This window comes from Sphaerodactylus townsendi, linkage group LG14 (assembly GCF_021028975.2).
Source record: "Sphaerodactylus townsendi isolate TG3544 linkage group LG14, MPM_Stown_v2.3, whole genome shotgun sequence".
NCBI classification, from domain to species: Eukaryota; Metazoa; Chordata; class Lepidosauria; order Squamata; family Sphaerodactylidae; genus Sphaerodactylus; species Sphaerodactylus townsendi.
Genome location: NC_059438.1, coordinates 27,226,879 through 27,248,108, shown reverse-complemented (window position 1 = coordinate 27,248,108; position 21,230 = coordinate 27,226,879). Strand labels below are relative to the sequence as shown.

Sequence of the window (21,230 nt, the reverse complement as noted above, 5' to 3'; positions counted from 1 at the left end):
GAGTGCCTTGCCACCCTCAGAGGGGCTTTCCAGCAGCATGGGGAGGCTCGAAAAATGAAAAACCCTCAATGCAGCTGAGAAGCCTCTATGGTTCTCAATTTTGGGCAGCATGCTGCCGGAAATGGCTGGGAGGGAGTGGACTAAAGTTGACTCCTCCCTGGTCCACACTCGCTGCTCTGGTGGTGGCTTCAGGAGCACTGGCACTCTGGCATTGCATTCCATCACTGAGGGCGGGCAGCAGCTGCATGCTGGCAAATTACCCCTCCACTGGAGTAAGTGCCCCAGAGAGGGCAAATCTGCCAGCCTGGCTGCGCAGCACAGCGCTTCCATCAGTGGATTCAGCCCCTCTCCCCAGATGGAGCTCTGTGTTGCCGAAGTTAGATATAAACAAACATTTTTTGATAAAAATTTAGCCCTTAAAAAACTCTAAACATTAAAGGAAACAATTCAGGTTTGTTGTGGTGCCTAAACCATAATTGCAGCTATTTTTCAACCTCTGCGAAAACAGATGGAAGGCGAAGGCAGCCATTGAAATCCAGACTGCGGCCTTATCTGATTGTTTACTAGCTCAAGGCATAGTTTAAATCCTAATAAAGATGAAGATGGTGTGATATCATTTTTGTTTGGTGGCTGCCTTCAGGGAGAATGAGCACAAATACTCAAACTTGTGCACTCCTTTCTTACGCTCACACACAATGTCAGAATTGAAACATTCAGCAAATTGCGATGTGGATGCTGAACAAATTGCAATATCCAAATTGGGGTTTTAACGAACCATGTCTTGCTTCTTGATTACAAGGAGGAGTATTTAACTGTTTAGTAACTTTATTTGTAAGCAAGAAACAAACCAGAGTTTATTGTCGAAGGCTTTCACGGCCGGATTCAACTGGTTGTTATGGGTTTTCTGGGCTGTGTGGCCGTGGTCTGGTAGATCTTGTTCCTAACGTTTCGCCTGCATCTCTGGCTGGCATCTTCAGAGAGTGTATCACAGAGTTTGTCTAAAAGTGCCTGCTAAGGTGCATTGAAAACTTGAACACCTGAAGCTACTGAGGGTCATTAGCATTCTCAGCATGTGTGCATTTCTGAAGCCCATGAAATTGCCTTAGTCAAGTCAAGGAAGAACAAGTCAAGGAAAGTTGTGTCTCCTCAGACAAGCAGTGACTCTCTCATCGTGGGTCTTTTACATCATGTACTACCAGATTCTTTTGACTGGAGCTGCCAGGAATTCAATCTGGGAAACTTCTACATGCAAAGCAGATTCTCTGCCTCTGAGCCATGGTCCTTTTTCCTGCCTTAACAGTTTTGGCCTCCTTGCAGGAAAAGGCATGTGAACCTAAAGATGGAGGCTAGTTTTGAATCCACTAAAATGCACAGATTACATTTTAATATGTCATTCTCAGTGAGTACATAAATGACCCGCTTGCCTTTGTTAAAATGTATGGCCATTCAGGGAAAAAAATCCACTTTTGATAAATGTCAACAAACATTCCTTTGCGATGCCAATGACATTGTGCCCCCCTGCTGCCTACAGAGTTTGGCTGAGTTGGCTCAGAATTGGGGCTGAAGTTTCTACTGCACTGGGCCAGTTTTAATTTTCTCCATCTTTACTCTTGATAGTGTGCTGAAAAATCCAGTCTATGTGATATCTTTTTTTCGGACTAGCCAAATGGAAACAAAACTTTGTGTGCAAGCTTCTGAGCTCAGCAGAACTTTTTATCAGTCTGGATGTTACATTTTTGAAAAAGAAAACACTTCTTTAAAAAGGAGGAAAACAGATTTTTCAGAGCAAGATCTTGCCAGGATTTAGTGTGAGATTCTCTCCCCCCACCCCCCACCCCCAATGCTGTAAAGCCAGTGTAGCTTCAGGGTACAATGACTTTGATTCATTCGAGGCAAACAAATTTCTAGCTCCTTTTTTGTTTGATTTCTTTATTAAAAAGACACACATAAAGCCAACATCCCAAAACACACACACAGTCAAATTACAAACGACAAAACTTTTACAATTTGTGATAACTTCTAGTTTTTGACATTTCATGGGAAGGGTGATACTACAGTGTGGCTCGGGATATTGCAACACAAACTTTGTAGTGATTGACATCTTGCAGCTTTCTATCCTGTTGGTTAGCAGGCAGGAAGCCAAGTGAAAGCAAAAACATTCAGGGTCTTATCATTTGGCCAGAAAGACTGGAAAGTTGCTTCTGGCAGCTGTTCCTGTCCTCGACACAGCAAGCTTTAAAATGGGTACAGGGAGAGGAAGAGAAGGAATGTAAAACAGTTAAACTCTTCATGATTGGCATTCCTTGTAATGCTGTGATATTCAGCAGATCCCCAAAGAAAGGGCTAAGGATCTAGCAATTCTAAAAATGTCTGTACCAAACAGGGAGCTGCATACAGGGTGGGATTCCCTCAGCTGGGAATGGAGTAATTGTTGCAAACATGAATCCAGGGGCAAATTGAATCCAGGCTTGGTAAATGTAGGGATTCCCTCATTTTTCCTCTTTGGGGTATTTCTCCCTCAACTCAACTGGCAGGAACCTTCAATCCTCAAACTGGGAATCAAATTCAGCCTCCTCAAACTATCCTCTGGAAAGTGCCTGACAGCATTAAGGCCTTATTCCACAGCTGCTGCTGATGGTAGCCCTCTTTGGGGGGATATTGTACTGTGGCAGAGTCACCAACAATGGTGAATTGGTTGCTAGAACAGAGGACTACTGGTGAGCTAGGCTGATAATCCCCACATGGCCACTGTGGTGCCAGCTCATATGTTTCCTAGTGACCACTAGATTCTCCCCCCCCCCCAAAAGCAAGAGCCCATTTTGGCTTTCCTCTACTTTAGTGAAGCAGGAGGTGATTCACAGGACTCAGCTTTGGGTCTGCAAAGAGCTCCTGTTCAGAAACAGCAGCTCCTATCATAGGATGATGGCTTGACCTGCAACCTCCCAGCCTTTTGTAGTTACCCCCTGCGTCAACCTCTCCTGACCAACATTTTGTAGTTGTTCCCTTTGCTGTTTCTCAAGATTCCTAAAGTGCCCACAGGCTTGGGACCCCTGCTATAGACTGACCATTCATGAAAAGAAGGGCTTCCAGAAGGAAAATGCTAAGGATACCTTAGTCTTTATTGTCTCATAGTTGCTCCCTGAGTGCCTGTGGACATAAATGCTGCTTTTACATAATAATAACAGTTAGAAAAGCAGTCTCAATTCCGTGAGCATCTTAAAGAAGCTGTTTACCTTGAGCTACATTAGTATTACTTGTTGAGTTTCTTTCTATTAAAGATGTTGACGTCCACTGTGGGTGGCAGCTGTCTGCCGGTGGGCACTGAAACAGCATCTGAGACCTGATTTACAAACCACAAAAGTCAGGTTTCCGGCAGATTTCTTTCTTTGCTAGGTAACTCTGAGAAGCTGTCTTGATCTGCCTCCAAAGCTTTGAGCCAGTACTCTTTTTATAGGCTTCAGACTGACAGTCTGAATCTGAAAGCTAAATAAAAACACAGAAAAAGGTGGCTTACAGAGGGTGGGGAAGCTAAGATACAATAATTGAATTCATGTCATCAGTAGTTAAAAGTAATAGAACAGTTGTAAACATGAGAGGCAAAATATAATTTCTATGAAATCCTGGTGATGCAAATCAAAGGCTTGTAAAGAGAAGTCTTTGTAGCTCTTTTGAGAAGGCCAAGACTACCTTGTTTGATGTCTCTCCTTTGGGACAGAATGACTAAGGGGCCATCCCCCCAAAGAAGTCCTTTGTGGTGCTGTCTTGCTTCAGAAGTGGTAACAGCCGAAGAAAGGCTTCCAGTCCTTAATGTGCATGTGGAAAGCCATTGTGAAGTTTAAGGGTCACCATCAGCATCTTGAGATCCTGGGGCTCTAATCATGTCATGATCTCTCCTCGAGGTACTGCCAATTTTTTTTTCATTTGTGGCTAATAGCTTCAGGTAGAAATTGAATGCACATGAAAACTGAACAAATTACCAAGAAGTTGCCTGTTTTATCTGAGTTGTATGAGAAAATAAATCCCACTGAATTCAGGTGGGTCTTCATGTTTAGGAGTCCTCCTCTGTGGTGAATACCAATGAAACGTGGGATCTTCCTAGAATATTCCCCCCAAAATCTTCACTGAATCATTATCCAAGTAGCTAAGTTTCTGGCCTCTGCTAAGAAAATACAGGCTTAGACAATGTCCTGTGTTGTGTATAATTTTCTCTTGATAGCCTGTAACCTTTTTCATTTTCTGATGTACTAGGAGGAATGATATGTGTAGAGATATAATCTTAGGTAATTAATTAGCATTGTTTATTATGCTTTTGTATATTATGCTTTTGTGGACTGCACTAGATCCTGCCAGTGATACTGTTGTTTCAAAAACATTTACTAATGAACTCTTAGATGGCATTTTTCCCACTGCTTGTCATGTGTCTTAACTTCCATTTGCAATTTGCAGTTAGGAGCTGGAAGTGAAATACTTTTGCACCCAGCTCCTGTGCTATAAATTGCCACGGAGAAGTCGACTGGCTCTCATGTTGCTTCAAGCTGGAGGTCAAGGATCCAGCATGAAACGTTCTTCTCTGGCAAATGTAAATGGGTTTGTTCTCTGCTCCTGTGGTTTCCGCCTCTTACTCCTGGCTCAGACGGTTTGCTGAAGTGTTCTTGCTTGGTTCCTAGCTTAAAGACTTGTGTTGCATCATCATCCTCACCACCACAACTTCACAGGCATGCCTTCCTTCTGTTTAGATAGTGGCGGTCCGCAGGCAGAAAGTTGCAGTTCAACAAGCTAGGGTTCCTCTGAGCTCCAAGCACCCTTCTGAAGTGTATATTGTTGTGTTCATCTCAACCTGGATTCCTGGAAGTCTCTTTTGGCTTGATAGGACTAAGAAGGGAAGGGGCTATGCCTTAGTAGGAGAGAACATAAGAGCCCTGCTGGATCAGACCAGTGGTCCATCCAGTCCAGCAGCCTGTCTTACACAGTGGCCACTCATTTCATCTGGAGGGCCAGGAACTGGGCACAGAGGCCAAGGTCTCCTACTGATGTTGCCTCCCAGCATTGGTATTCAGAGGATTCATGTGTCTGAATGCTGAAGGTCTCAGGTTCAAGCCCCAGCATTACCAGTTGAGGGAGGGGGCTCAGGTCGTGACAGGTCTTCAGTCTCTGGAGAGCAGCTGCCAGTCTTCAGTGGATGAGACTGACCTTAATGATTCATCATAAGGCTGATTCATGAGTTCATGCATCATATATAGCTGTTGCTTTCTTCTTTATGCCTTCTGCAACTTTAGATAACTTTCCTGTCTTGTCCCAAGAGCTCATGGCAGATGACAGGATATTTTTAAGCACATGCCATTTTTGCCTGTAGCTTAACTAAGCCAAGAAACATGCCATCTAACTAAGTGTTGAGCCAGGGAAAGGATTAGGGTTGCTAGCCTCCAGGTGGTAGCTGGAGATCTCCTTCTGTTACAACTGATTTCCAGGTAGCAAAGACCAAGTCACCTGCAGAAAAGGGCCACTTTGGAAGGTGGACTCTATGGCATTATAGCCTATTGAAGTCCCTCCCCCTCCCAAACCACACCCTTTCCAGGCTCCACCCCCAAAATCTTCAAGTATTTCCCAACCCAGAGCTGGCAACCCTAGAAAGGACAAGCTGTACCTGTTGAATGCACACACTTTACTGTATACACTATTTACAACACCATACGTATAAACCCAAGGTGGTACAGAAAGCACAGAGAAGTATATTTGCAGCCTTGCAGTCCGTTAGTCGCATAAGTAGCTGTGTAAGGGGCAAAGTGAATGGTTTCGTTGGAAAAATTCATGGTTGTGATGAAGTGCAGTGGTATGAATGAAACATTTTGAGGAATAGCCAGATTCCACATTAACAGCTGCTGGCTACAGACATCTATCTGACCATGGAATGGACTGGAATGCCAAGAAACATTTACAGTTGTTTAGGTCTCATATATGTTGCTGAAAGGTGATAATATATTTTTCTGTGCTTTTTGTATCGCCTTGGGTTTGTATATATGGTTTTGTAGATAATTTATACAGTAAAGGGTATGCATTCAACCCATGTTTATTTAACAGGTACAGTTTGTTGTGCTGAATACAATTGCCTATGTACACTTACTTTTTTCATAGGTGTTTTGTGACTTTTGTACTGTACGCCCTTCATTTTGTATTATTTACCCTAGAAAGCATTCAGATTTTGATTTTCCTCATTCAGACCCAGTTCACTACACGGGCACAAAGACCCCGTTTCTAATTGTGCCCCTGCCACACCCAGTTTCCACAGGCTCCCCTGTGCCAACCATTCAGAGGAGTGCTTTCCTGTATATATATATATTTTCTCCAAGCATAGATTGTTCTTTCAGTCTCCAGGCCCTGAGAATACAAAACAAGCCTCGTCACTCTTAGCAGCATTCTTATTCTCTGCACAGGAAGCTGTAAGAGATATTTCTATGATCGTAGAACAAACAGGAAGACAGCACACTGTAAGCTGGCTAGCTCTTGCTGGACTGTATCTGCTCCCCTGGCACTTGGCCAGCATGACCCGAGGCAACTTGAGGAAGGCATTCACAGTGACTGTTCTGTGTAGGGCTGGGTGCTTTGTGGACGGAGGGCTCACTCCAGGAGGCACCCCCTCCCCCATGGCTTTCAGCATTGCATCCAAGTGACAATACTGCCATTCTGCATCTTAATGAAAGTATCCATCCCGCTAGCAGCAGGAGTCACAGATGAGAATATCCCCAGTGTGTGTGGGATCGAGCCGTAAACCCACAATTACATCCTCCATTCCTTGAGAGAGCTGTTCCTCTTACGCTGCTACCCGCAACTGAAATGTTTAACCACTCACTCCACGTCATTCCGGTTCTTCAATACTAGTGTCGGCAGGGACTTGATAAAATCTCACCTCTTTGTTCATTCTTGAACTGATTTCCATTACAGGCCGGTAAAGGTTGTTCTTTGGCTTCTCGCCTTTACTCAGAGGGATCACTTTCACTCTTCCCATCCTTCATTTCTCAAAATACAGGCTGCTTTTTTTGTGTCCATGTGAAACCTGCTGTCAAAGAGAAAACATCGTCACAACTGGGAAATGGCACCTCTTCTTCTGCATTCAGTTTTGTGTATGTCATGGGTTTAATCAGGCATCGAACAAGATGCCCTGATCTAGAAAACGAACATGACATAAGTATGACATGAGCATTAGAAAACGAACACGACATAAGCATTTTTCAAACCAGAAACATATACCGTTTCCCCGAATATAAGACATCCCCAGAAAATAAGACGTAGTAGAGGTTTTGCTGAAGTGCAAAATATAAGGCATCCTCCAAAAGTAAGACGTAGCAAAGTTTTTGTTTGGAAGCATGCCTGATGAACAGAATACAGAAATATAAGACATCCCCTGAAAATAAGACATAGCGCATCTTTGGGAGCAAAAACTAATATAAGACACTGTCTTATATTACTAATATAACTAATATAAGACACTGTCTTATATTCGGGGAAACACGGTAGATCAGTTGTCTGATAAATTACGGCAGTTGCAGGTGTTTATCCAAGTCTATCCAACCCAAACCTTCAAGCCTAGAGCAGATCCCCCCCCCCCCCGATTCTTTCCCCGCATGTTCTAGAGGACGCACATCTCCTCTGCAGCAGCCAGTGAGCTATTAGTAGCTCACAGGTTACTTGTTGCAGACCCCTGCCATAATCTATGCAAGGAAATAAATATGTAGTTTTTAAGAATAAAAGCAGGAGTAGGAATCACTGTAAATAGGCCTCTAGAAAATAGCTCCAGTGTGCAGTGTTGGTTAGAGCAGTGATCCCCAATATGGTGTCCACGGATGTGTTTTCTGGTATTCACTTGCTTTCCCCCAAAACAAAGAACTAAGACTGGTTTTCTTCCACTTCACTGGAATGGGAGGTGCTTCAGAAGACCCCAAGAGGCCTTTGTGTCTGCCAGGTACATCATTCAGAAACAGCTGCCTCTACTGTCAGGGGCTGCTTGGCTTGGAAATGATTGAAATTCTGTAGAACCACCCAATGGATCTAGGCCCCTGTGGTAGCTATCATGAAATTGGTCCAGCCTACCACATGGCAACCATTTTGTTGTAGTGACCACTGTGCATTCTCAAAATTATAAAACTGCCTACAGGCTCAACAAGGCTGGGGATGTCTGAGTTAGTGAATCAGACTAGAACAAGGAAGACCCAGGTTCAAATCGCCACACAACTATCAAGCTTGCTGGATGACTCTGAGCCAGTTGCTCACACTCAGCCTATCCTATCTCACAAGGATAGCATAAAATGGAAGAGACGAGAATCACTATTTTTAGCTATCCAATTATTTACCACTATTTTTAGCTATCCCGTTATTTTTCATTAAGAAAGGACATGAATAAGTTCCAGCAATGATTAAGGCTTTTAACACCAAGTAACTCAACAATTCCTATATGGTGTCCCATTGTGGATAGGAGTATGGAACCGCTTGTTTGAGCGAGTCCAATTGTGTTTTTTATATAAGGTCCTAGGGTTACCTCATTGTATTGTCAAAGGCTTTCATGGCCGGATTCAACTGGTTGTGATGGGTTTTCCGGGCTGTGTGGCCGTGGTCTGGTGGATCTTGTTCCTAACGTTTCGCCTGCATCTGTGGCTGGCATCTTCAGAGGTGTATCTCTGTGATGCAGGCGAAATGTTAGGAATAAGATCCACCAGACCACAACCACACAGCCTGGAAAACTCACCACAACCAGTTAACCTCATTGCGTTCCATACTCTTTCTCTGTCTAGAACCGTGGTGGCGAACCTTTGGCACTCCAGATGTTATGGACTACAACTCCCATCAGCCCCTCCCATCAGCCCCTACCTACTGGGGCTGATGAGAATTGTAGTCCATAACATCTGGAGTGCTAAAGGTTCGCCACCACTGGTCTAGAAATCTTTTAGAGACTGGAGCTTGGCTCACCACTCAGTTTTGGATCTTTCTTTGTTTTAATTCTGAGCATGTCAACTTTATTTACCAGGTACTTGCTGAGTTTCACTTCTCCAGATGTTTGGGCTCTTGTAGAACTGAAGATAACCACTGGGCTTCTCTCTGGAGTCCTTAGCTAACCTATCTCTCAAAGAAATCTTTAGATTAGCAAAATAAGAGACTGCTAGATCCAGAGTTTTAGAACCCATTACTAGGCTGAGGCCGCCAGATCTTACGGCAACACCTTGCGGAACTCCTTTTGAAACATTCCGGGCAGCCACATATCTATTCAAATTAACTCTTCCTAAACATTGCAGGGCGCTTTCCCTTGCCAGACGTAATGCACTTCCTTCTGCAATTTTATTAGGGAGGTATTAAAAATCCCTCTTGCTGAAAGGTGTGTGCATGTGCCATGGAGTGTATGGAAACTGCTCACCATATATGGTTAAATTTCCTTTTATATGACTGTAAGAACCAATTTGCTGAATCTGCTATTGGCTGACAGACCTGGTTAATCAAAAAATTGTCTACTTGTTAGATAGTGATGACGAGCTCATCTCTGAAGCGGCTGCTATTACTGTTTATCATCAAACTGTGCTCTGATTGTATATAAGGGGTTTTTTTTAATGCCAGTAAAGGTTGTGTGATTATTTTCTCCCCTGAATCTAAGGATCTGTATGTGCTTGAGATCCTGGGCTAGGATCTCTATTTCATTGTGACGTGGTCTTGGGCTTCTCAGCCAGGAGTCAGCTGCTATTTCAGAATTGTGCATTTTCTCCACTGCATGCTTCAGTTTCTGCTTCTTACTCGGAAGACTCAATGGATTAAATGCTGGTAATTTAATCTCTGACAGGCAGTTTCCAGATGAACTCCATGCTTATTATTCATTTTCCTTCTTGGAGAACAGCATAGACTTGGCTTGGGGATTTCCCGGTAGCAGAGGCACTAAGCTGATTGTCTGGAGACACATGTACTGGCAAGAGCTGCGGCCCACCCTGTCCTTTATTGACTGAGCAAATGCCTTAGAACAGGAATGTCAGAGCCTTCTGCGCACCAGATCAGCAGGTTTGCAAGCTTGGGGACCTGCATCTTGGTAACTAGGAGATTGGAGTCTCAAAACATCTCTGCAGCGTGGTGTGCGGTAAAACCTCTGTCAGAGTTTTTATGACGCATCACTCCATTTCCCATACATTTTCAAAGAAAAATAACCATTTGTCCACTGCTTGCCTTTTCTCTCCCACATTTAGTAGTGGGGAGGCATTACCCACCCTTCTGAGGTTGGGGTCTACCTGTAGGGAGAGGAGGAAGTGTGTGTGTGTGAGAATAACAACAAGCCAACACTATGGACTCAATCCCTCATATCCTGCTTTACTGTTCGAGGTATAATGATATTAGAACCAATCTGGGAGCTTTACTACCTCTAGAATTTATGTTTCTCTCAGACAAACTAAAAATGTCTAAGCTATCGAACAGCCCTAATGTAGAAATTTCTGAAGCAGTTGCTACATTTTTAATCCATGTTCTACATGATATATAACAATGATCCTGTTTTTGTACTTGGAATGTATGGTACTTCTAGTTTATGCCTAATAAAGGTTTTTGGATTGGCCAAGCCAAAATCTTGGTATGTATTTAAGACCTTCCATTTTGCAAGGGGATTGACTTTCTGGAGTGTCCAGGAGTACCCGTTCCTGGCGCAGCAGCATCTGCAGCCTTTGAAACATTTGTTTTCTTTTTCTCCCCACAGAGAAGCTCTACAATTCAAAGGGCCCAGAGTTGAGACGTTCCCTCTTCTCACTGAAGCAGCTTTTCCAGGTATGTTCTTTCTCTTTTGATTCTGTCCGTGTCCCACTGGTTTCATGCATAGTTCATTGGCAACGCATTCGTGTATAGCCGACCCAGCCTCTCCCACATGTAGCTGGCTTGAGCACCGTGTTCTTTGTGGGTGGCTGAAAGAACACAGGAAACAGCCTTCGGAACCCTGGCCATTGGTCTGTCAAGGTCAGTCTTTTCTGCTGGGACCTGCAATCTAGTAGAGGTTGCACCCCACTCTGACACATCAGCTCTGGGTCTTTCTCATTGCTTCCCACCCGATCCTTTTAATTGGAGGTGCCAAGCATTGAATGTGGAACTTTCTGTAAGCCAAGCAAAAATAGCTCCTTTTTTCAAGTCTCTTTTTCTCCTCATCACCTGTGATTCTGGAGCTTTTGGGGAAATATATATATATATATATATATATATATATATACACACTTATACACATATACACACACACACACACACACACACACACACACACACACAGAGAGAGAGAGAGAGAGAGAGAGAGAGAGAGAGAGAGAGAGAGAAAGAGAAATAGCTGGTGAGTTCTGTCTCTTTTATGTATATGCTAGCAGTAAACCCCATTGTATGAACAAATGCAACAGGCTGTAGAAAACAATTGATGGGTTAACGTCGCCCACTAAGGGGCCAACCCTTCTTGCCTTTCCTCCCCGCTTAGCCCTGTGTCACCAGTTCCCTCCTCCTCTTTCCAGATCCTGTTCTCAGACACCTTTATTGTCACACAATTAATTTAAGTTAATTTATTTATATTTATATTTATTTATTTATTTTAATTTATACCCTGCCCTTCCTCTAGGGCAGTGATGGCAAACCTTTTCGAGACCGAGTGCCCAAATTGCAACCCAAAACCCACTTATTTATTGCAAAGTGCCAACATGGCAATTTAACCTGAATACTGAGGTTTTAGTTTAGAAAAAATGGTTGGCTCCGAGGCGTTCGTTACTTGGGAGTAAGCTTGGTGGTAGTCAGTGGCTTTGCTACCACCAAGCAACTCTTCCAATGGGTGAATCGCGACCCTAGGAGGGTTTACTCAGAAGCAAGCCCCATTGCCAGCAACCGAGCTTACTCCCAGGAAAAGGATCGTACTTCAGTTCTTCACATGAAAATCAGTGGGGTTTAACAGGGCTACCTACACTGCCTCCCCAAAACTAGGTCTTAGGTTTAATGCTAATAATCGAGCCCAGCATCTCAGGCCAGCCTAGATGTGTGGGGGGTGGGGGCAACTCTGTTTGCGTGTGCCCACAGAGAGGGCTCTGAGTGCCACCTCTGGCACCCATGCCATAGGTTCACCACCACTGCCTTAGGGCATAGTTGTGGCCGCCAGCAGTCATGACCTTCCCAGAGGGAGTGGCCAGCACCTGCACCTGCTCCTTCTCAGGAAGCTGTAGACATTACAGCGACTGTAATTATTCAGCATTGGGGGAGAAGGGTGAGCACGCGCGAGAATGAGTAACCACCATGTTCCACTGTTTTTTGTTGGGTTCTGTGTCACTCACCCCCAAGCCATGTGTGCGTGGCGATTGGTTGGAAGTGAGTTGTGCATGGCGATTGGCTGAAAATGAGTCATCACCACCATGGCTAGCCATATATATAACAGGATACATAGGTCAAAGCTCACCAGCAATAGCAGGGGCTGGCAGTGATTGATGCTCCCTCAAGGGTCACACCCACAATTGGAGTTGACATGCTCTGGAACATGGTCTGCAGCCAGTTGTGTCTTTGCAGTGACATCAGGTCCATGTTTCTCAGCCTGCCATGAGCATTCACCAGCTAAGGGGCAAAGAGGGCTTTCAGTGTTCAGGCAAATGATATTTAATGTTCTACATTTCTCTTGCAGGAGGATAAAGACCTAGTACCCGAGTTTGTGAATTCAGAAGGTCTGACATGCCTCATCACAGTGGGAGCAGAAGCAGACCAAAATTACCAGAACTATATCCTGAGAGGTGAGTGACAGGGGTTGGGCAAGCCTGCCCCACAGCAAGGAGAATTGGAGTTCTGGGAGTGCCTGGGATTCCAATCAATGGCACACAAATTCAGTGGTATTCTTAGCTGCACATCCAGATCCTAGTGGCCTGAATACCTTAAACTAGCCTGAGCTTCAGAAGCGATGCAGGTTAAAACCATGGTTAGAACACGGATGGGAGACCACAAAGGAAGCCCAGGGTCACCATGAAGAGGAGGGCAATGGCAAACTACCTGTGCTTATGTCCTGCCTTGAAAACCCCATGAGATGTGAACATTAATCAATTGTGACTTGATAGCACTTGATTATTATTGCTGTTATTGTTAAGGTTCTCTTCCCAAGCCATGCTCTCCATGGCCTGTGGAGGCTGTGGTGACCAGATAGGTTTTTTTCACTGTTGGCAATTTGTCTTTGGAATGCCAATTATTAACATTTTCCTTCAATTAAATTCAATTTCAACCAAAAATCTTTAACTTAAAGTACCACACTGCATTTTTTACCATTGCTGAAATAAATGATACTGATAGCATATCTATCTTAGAGCATAGTTCTTGGGTTAGTTGTTTATCTGGTATGTTCTTTCCCTTTGGTGTCATTATTATGTACAGTATTCAGTCACCTCCGATTTACTAAGTTTTAAAATAGGAAGCAAACAATAGTCAAGTGGAAGACAAGTTGTTAACACTACTAAAACTCCAACCGACTCCCAACACAGAAAGCTGTAGTCAGAATTTACTGCTGCTTCCAACTCCGAGCAAATCCGGCAGGATATTAATAAACCATTTACTCCCACCCCTACAAGAGCCAAGCCTTATCTTCTAGTACTTCATGAGTAAGTGGCGCCTCACAAAGAAGAAAAATGAAATGAAACTACGACAGTAACTCCAACAGTCTTATGGTAATTTCTCACCCTTTACAAGGAAGACGACAAGCCGGGGTTTTGCATTTGAAATTACTCCCCTTCAGCAAACGGGTCAGATGCTTCCGCAAGCACTGCCCAGCCTCTTCAAGTTTGCCTGCCGCAGGCAGGACCGGCAGGGAAGAGAAACCTGCCTTCCAGCTGGTGTCCCGCACTCTAAGAGAGTTGCTGCACAAATTGAGGAAAAACCGCCACAGTTTCCTTCAGAGTTAGGAGGAGCCAATAATAAATAAAAGGCTTGTTACTTCCCCTGCCAAGTCCTTGTATTGGTGTAGGAATCAAAACCGCATTGTCTGAAAAATGGCCCCAAAGGCTGCATTCTCTGAGTGGAGTCTGATGCTCTCTCATTTTTGGCTCTTTCCTCTATGTGATGCCAACATCCTCCTCCCCAGGTGCATCCTGGGAATCTAGTGATGCTTTTTGCTTTACTTTCTTTCCCTCCTTCAGCTCTAGGTCAGATCATGCTGTTTGTGGATGGAATGATGGGAGTGATAAACCACAACGAGACAGTTCAGTGGCTCTATACACTGTGTGGTAGCTTGGTGAGTATCCCCTTCAGTGGTTGTGCAGGGCATTCTCTACCTCACTTTGTCTTGCTGTCAGAGAAATAGGTTGTGGGTGCCACTTTGGCCCAAAGCTTAAATCCAGAAACAAAAGTAAAATTAGGACTGGCCAAACACAAAACAGTGCCAACTTCTGAGTTTCTGGACTCTTCATCAGACTGGATGTCAAAAACAAAATGATTTGGGGATGGAGAGAAAAATCTGTCAAGAACACATCTGCAAGATTGTGGTATTGAGGCTTCTTTGCATTCCATTAGGTTTCTGTAGGGGGATTGACTGACTTCATTGGGCTCAGGGGTATGACTGGCTGGCATTAGGTTGTGACCTTGGCATGCTGGAAAGAAGAAACAAAATGGAGGATTGAAAATACAAAAATACATTGAAAATAAAAACCAGCCAATGTGTACTGTGCCACATCGTTGAGGTTCATCCTCCACTGAGAAGCGGTGCCCAGGAATCTTTTTTCAGGTGGCCCACAAGAGAAAGAGAGCTCTCCATGAGTACTTTGCCTGGCTCTTTGCTGAATCACTTTGTATCTCCTTTCGTTGAGCCATAGTTTTGTCCAAAAGGTTGCCCTGTGGCAGACTGAGATGCCATAGAGCTGTTCTTGTCTTAGAACCAGTTGAAGATTTGTGCCTTAAGCTTTGCACCAGAAGACTCTCCTTTGTGGGCGTTTTGGACAAAACTCGTCTTCCCCAAGTATCTACTGGGAGCTCCTGCAGAGTTTCAGAGGCTAAGAAGTGGCAGAAACAGAGTCATCTCCAGGAGAAGGCTGTATGTTCAAAAAATTACTATCTTGTGTTCTTTTCTTTTCTGACTGGTTGTACAGGTACAGATAATCGTTAATAGCATAAGTTACAAAGATTAAAATAAAATACAAACATTAAACAATAAATTGCAAAGCACAGTGAAGATCGCTTGTCTATGACAGTTCATAAAAACCTGGCCGTTTGCTCTAAAGCAGGGGTATCAAATTCGCGGCCCTCCAGATATTCATGAACTACAATTCCCATCAGTCCCTCCCAATATGGGCATTGGCTATATTGGCAAGGGCTGATGGGAATTGTAGTTCATGAACATCTGGAGGGCCACAAGTTTGACACCTGTGCTCTAGAGCATCCCTGGATATGTTATTTAACAGACAAACAGTCTTCTGCTGGTCTGTCCAGCACTCTACGCCCATATTAACTGGTTGTACATATCTGGGGTATTTGTGAAGAGGGAGGTCTCCTCTTGGCAGTCCAAATTAGGGTTGGAGATGAGGGCTATCTTCATTATGACAAAGTAGTCCTAAAGTAAAGTCAGAGGTTGTTTGCAGTCCCTGGCAGTGGCACTGAACAACAACTCTGAGGCGTGAATTGGCCTTGGGAACTCCTTGATATAAAACTGATGTGGTGGGCTTTTTTCCTCTCCCTAGTACCGGCTTGTGGTCAAGAGTGCCTTGAAGCTGTTGCTTGTCTTCGTGGAATATATAGAATCCAACGCCCAGCTGTTGATTCAGGCTGTTGTAGCAGCAGAAGAGGTCAGAGGTGAGGGTGCCATCTTGCCTCGGGGTGAATGGGCGGGGTGGGCTCTAGCTCTCGGGCTGTGGTTGCCATTTAGAGGGTGCTGTCATCTTATCAGCATTAAGAACAGAGTAAGCAAAACTCAGGAAGGGTCAGTGTCTCTTGGTTGTATAATTATTCCCAGTGGCAATATTCCCTTGAATGCCAGATGGTGAGAATTCATACCCTATGGCACTTTTTTCATTATCTCATTTCGCCAGGGACATTCCTGGGAGGCAGTGGGCTTTTATCTCTTACCCAGAAGGCACTTCCTGCTCTTTCTCTGCACTTGTAGAACCGCACGGTCTCAGGGCAGAGGAACCAGCTCTTCCTCTGAGGACAGATATTGTTCTGACCCACACACTGTGGATTGCGGGTTGGGAACAGCAGCTGCTGATCTGCCATAAGTTTCCTGTGGTCCAGAGTATGAACGATGGTGTGGGAGCAGAAACAGACAAAGGGAAGGATTAGATCCTTCAATCTCAATGGAAAGCACTGCCTGTCTGGGATCTTCCACACTTCCCCTCTGCTCTCTCAACCCTTATCTACCCCGAATGGGATCACCAGACCTTTAGCTACGTAGATTGCACTATGTGGGGATACAAAACATTTCTGCTTCTTTTGCAAGTATATTCATGTGGGTTCCCATCATTCTGGTGGTGAGCACTTGCTGGGGTCAGAAATGACTGCTGGTGAGAAGATGAATGTGGGAAAGATCTGCAGTCCTTGCATCTTCAGATTGCAGGATCCCACCCAGGGAGAGAAAAGAGCCTAGGACTCATCTGTGGAAGGAGCAGAAGCAGCACCCATTCCAGCCTGGGTCGCCAGCTAGTCCATCTATCCACTTTCTCTCCACATTGCCCTGCAGGTGGCTTCCCGTGGTCCCAGCTCATGTCAATCTTGGAGCAGAAGAATGGAGCTGATACGGAGCTCCAGGTGTTTGCCATGACCCTCATCAACAAGGTGACTCCTGGGGGGAGGGGACATGCCAGGCTCCATTACAGGGCTGGGCAGGGGGCGGCCATCATGCCCTGACTGTGGTGTTTTCATGGTGTTGTGCAGACTCTGGCTGCTCTCCCGGACCAGGATTCCTTCTATGACTTGACGGACTGTCTGGAGCAGCAGGGCATGGAGCGAATCTTCCAGGACCACGTCAACAACAAGGGCACGGACCCAGACTTGAAGCAGCAGTTTGTCGTCTACGAGGTTAGCCACCTTCTCATTCTCATCCTCAGCACGTGAGCTGTATTGCCCCAGGCTCCTTGCGAAAATGGCATCCGGCAAATGTCAAGCAAGAAAGCACTCCAGAATGGGGTTTACAACTGTTAGCAATCTAGATGGAGGGTGTGTGTGTGTGTGTGTGGGGGGGGGGGGCAGGCAGGCAGGCAGGTACGGTTGTTCCCATTACCTCGCCACCATTCTCATTCTAGCGCATCTTGTTTTATGCCTTGCAGAATGCTCTCAAGTACGAGGACGGAGTTGAAGAGACACTGTCCGGTCTGCGCAAGGAGCGGAGGAAAGGGGACGAGAATCGAAGGGCGCGGCGGTCTATGGGGTACATCATGGCCCAAGAGGAAAGCCAAGGGGTCCAAGCAGCTGAAGAATTTCAAGGCAGCCTGGCTCAGAATCTGGGCTTGGATGTGGAGAGCAATGGCCAGTGAGTTGGGTGGGACCCCGGGAATGTGGTAGAGCAGAATGCCCCTTTGGAGACAGGCTGTGGCTCAGAACATCCCGGGTTCAGTCCCCGGCATCTGCAGTTTAAAGGGGTTAGGAAGTCTGCAATGTGGAGGGGCTTAGTGGTCAAGCCTCCACGTGGCATGCAGAAGGTCCCACATTCATTCCCTCGCATCCCCAGGGTTAGGTAGTAGTTGATGTGAAGGACCTCTTGTCTAAACCCTGGAGAGCCACTACCAGTCTAAGTAGACAGTTTACGCCTCGATGGGCTGATGGTATGATTTGGTGTAAGGCTGTTTCATGTGTTTGTGGATGGTGTCTATCCTGTTCTCACTGAGAGCACAGAACACCAGACTCAACAAGTTGGCTTGTGATTCCCTCTTTCCCCAGTTATGCTGCATATTGGTATATTAAGAAGCATCATCACAGCTTCTGTGGAAAGGGGCACAGAATAAATAAAAAGGTCAGCGGGAGCGCAGAACAGTTCATAGAATCTCAGAGTTGGGAGTGGCCAGACGTGCCATCTAGTCCCACCCCCTACTCAATGTAGGATCAGCCTAAAGCATCCTTGACAATTGTCCATCCAGCTCCTTCTTGAAGTTTGCTAGTGATGGGAAGCTGTTAAGTCCTGGACCAATAGCCAATGAACAGACTCTGGACTTTGAAATCAGAAGTCTTTATTGAGTTGGCAACAGGTACGTAGGCAGAAAGCCAGTTCTGTCGGTCCTGGCTTTTGCAATGGAATATATCCCTCGCTGTCCTCCTCACTCCCTCTTCCCCTCTTCTCGTGGAATGTGGGAACAATGAGGTGTGAAATATATTGTTTTGGAAAGCAAGTATCTCAGGCCATTCCGATAGTCTCCGGCCTCCCTCTTCTCTTCCGGAGCCCAGGGCCCAGGTGCTTCTAGTTAACTATGTTGCTAAGTGCATTGATGCAGAATAAAAGGTCCATTAACGTATGACAGATGTTGTTGCCAGGAAGGTAAGCCATTGCACCCCCATCAACGCTTCAGTCCAGGTGTTCCCCTTGGCGCCTCTTGGTCTGAGGTTGGGAGGTAACAGGCGCCACTCCTAACAGAAGCTCAACACCTCCCCATGCAGCTGATTCCACTGTTGAACTATTTTTACTGTGTATTGTCGAAGGCTTTCACGGCCAGATTCAACTGGTTGTGGTGGGTTTTCCGGGCTGTGTGGCCGTGGTCTGGTGGATATTGTTCCTAACGTTTCGCCTGAATCTGTGGCTGTGATACACCTCTGAAGATGCCAGCCACAGATGCAGGCGAAATGTTAGGAACAAGATCCACCAGACCACGGCCACACAGCCCGGAAAACCCACCACAACCAGTATTCTCACTGTATTTTCCCCCTAATATCCAGCTAATACCTTTCCAAGTGTGGTCCTTTTAATTATTTAAACCCATTATGGTGAGTCCTATTCTCTGCTGCCAACAGAAACAGTCCCCTTCCCTCCTCTAAGTGACAGCCCTTCAAATATTCAGAGTTGACAGAAGAGAAGACTTATCTAACATGCAGGTGTTGTGATGTCCTTCAGAGCCACAGCTTCAAATCCATCTTTGCTCATCTGTTGCAGTTGCTCTGCAGAATCTGTCCTCTGCCCAGGGATGGCAGAGACCCAAGGCCTGGCCTGGCAGATTTGCAAACTCCTGCTGCTGCCCTGTGGTCATAGACCGCATTGATCAGACTCCTATGCACATTACGAGAACATGTTCCGCTTTCTCCATACCCCCCCACATCTAGATGGACCTCTCTTTCAGGGCCACTTTGACGAGCATGTATAACAGTGCATCAAGTGTGCAGCTTTCAACACCGTCGGTAACTTTGGAAGGGGAGCAGCCCTGGAACCTGGGTGAGAGAAGCGTCTTTAAGTAAGTGTCTTTGCTCTGGGAAGGCTCAGTCACTTCCCCCCTTTCTCTTTCTCCAAGCCATTGGAGCAGGACTCGACTTTGCATGTATGACATGGAATTGTTAGAGGTCATAAGGAATGGGTGCTTAGGAAGACTCAAGATGACCTAGAGGAGACCCCCATGCTCTCTTCTATCTCCAGGAGTAGATGAGATGCATGGTGGGCCCAGGCCAGAAGAAGGCCCAAGTGTGGTCCTTTAAATGTTCCCCGCCAGCGACACTCAGTGGCTCAAGAATTCCGTGTGGCTCTTTGCCATGCCATTTGTGGCTCTTCTGAACACTGTGACACTTGCCCCATGTTTCAGGAAAGTGGACAAGATTCTTGCCTAGAGGGCCTTATGATTGGCAAATGGTTTCCATCTTGATGCAACTATTGCTCGAGGCATGCATTAGCTGTGAGGCCCCTGAGGTGCAGTCTCATGCCAAGGGTGAACATATACACCTCTCTTTTTGCTGAACTGTGGAGTGAGTTTCACTGTTGTACAACATCTTTCCTCATTTGCTGTCTCCTACCAAGGAAACTCCCGGAGAGGCCTGCGTCATGTGCTGGGAGCTATTAAAAACAATTTACAGAATGTTAGCCATATGTTCATCTGTGGCAGCACAATTATAGTGCTCACAGCACCTTAACTAAATAGGCCCCTGGTGGCACAAACTAACTGTATTAACTGTATGAAGACTATTTATTCCAGTATGAGCTTTTGCTAGTCAGAGCTCAATTCATCAGATGCATGGAGTGGGCCTCCATTACACTGAAACAAACATACTCAAAGAGCAGAGGCTTAGCTCCAAGGGAACAGTGTGTGTGTGTGTGTGTGTGTGTGTGTGTGTGTGTGTGTGACACACCAGGCACGCGCCCCTGTGGGGGTGTGGGGAGGGCATTCTGGGGGCATGGCTTCTTTTCTGCTCATCATATTCCATTCTCTGGTGCTTGTTTTTTCTGCTTCAACTTCCTATCCTTTTCCAGACTTCATGGAACTGCCCCTGCTTGGTAAGTCTCTTTCTGTCTCTCTCCCTACGTATGCGTGTGTGTGGTTTTCCCTAGACCCAGAGAAGGGGTCCGTTTGCCCAGCATGGGACTGGGTCTTCACAGCATGTGATTTTTGGACTACAAAGACCGGCATGGTTTGGGCCTGCACGTTTTTCCTGGGGCTTTTGTATCTGGGTCTCTCTGAGGGAATGCTATACCGGCGAAACCTGTGCTGCTGTCCTGGGGTTCCTGTTTGTTGTTTGGCAGGGTCGGATGCTTGCGTTCTCTATAGGGACGCAAACCTCCTCTTCCTGGGGTTAATTCACATACTATGGAGGACGCTAGTTGGGGATGAAGTCCCCTCTTTGTGTAACAGTCTGCTAGGAATTTTGGGTTCTTCTCAATCGCTGCATGTGTGCTGTCAGAGGAAAACGAGCTCCTGCCCTCCTGTCCCACACATGCCATTTCTGACCTGAAACATCCCCAGAAGGGATGAGGTGTTCCCCTTATTGGGGGACCCATGTATTCCCTGATACAGTTGGCCTTCTTGCAGGACAAAATGTTCACCCCTCTACCCTTTTCAGTCTCAGATAATGATGTAGCTGAAGTTCCTTTTCCACATGTGCTGTGGTACCAATCCAAATTAGACACCACACATGTGAGAACTGAGAACCCACAGGCCTAGTCCAACTGTGAGGCAGGGTAGGGGATCCCAGACCCACCTCTATACTCTGTAATATCTGAGTCAGGTCCAGTTGAAGTTTGGGCCATGGACGACTCACACGCTCCTGGCCATTTTCAATTGGGGATGCCATTATACCACCACCTTTCCTTCTTAGCATAAGGAGATACTTCTAGATAGTTTTCG

The 21,230-nt window shown here is 45.7% G+C and overlaps 1 protein-coding gene across 2 annotated transcripts in view; it reads left to right on the top strand.

Annotated features, from left to right (window-relative positions):
- Positions 1-21,230, top strand: part of FHOD1 (formin homology 2 domain containing 1) — a 64,404-nt gene that overhangs the window by 28,625 nt on the left and 14,549 nt on the right. Inside the window, exons 4-11 of one of the 2 annotated variants that reach the window (XM_048515927.1) lie at positions 10,712-10,779; positions 12,644-12,749; positions 14,136-14,230; positions 15,669-15,780; positions 16,664-16,758; positions 16,858-17,001; positions 17,250-17,350; positions 19,245-19,355. In XM_048515927.1, coding sequence (XP_048371884.1) covers positions 10,712-10,779; positions 12,644-12,749; positions 14,136-14,230; positions 15,669-15,780; positions 16,664-16,758; positions 16,858-17,001; positions 17,250-17,350; positions 19,245-19,355 — 832 coding nt within the window. Of the gene's footprint in view, positions 1-10,711; positions 10,780-12,643; positions 12,750-14,135; positions 14,231-15,668; positions 15,781-16,663; positions 16,759-16,857; positions 17,002-17,249; positions 17,453-19,244; positions 19,356-21,230 lie in introns of both variants that reach the window. The other variant, XM_048515926.1, reaches the window with a different exon arrangement.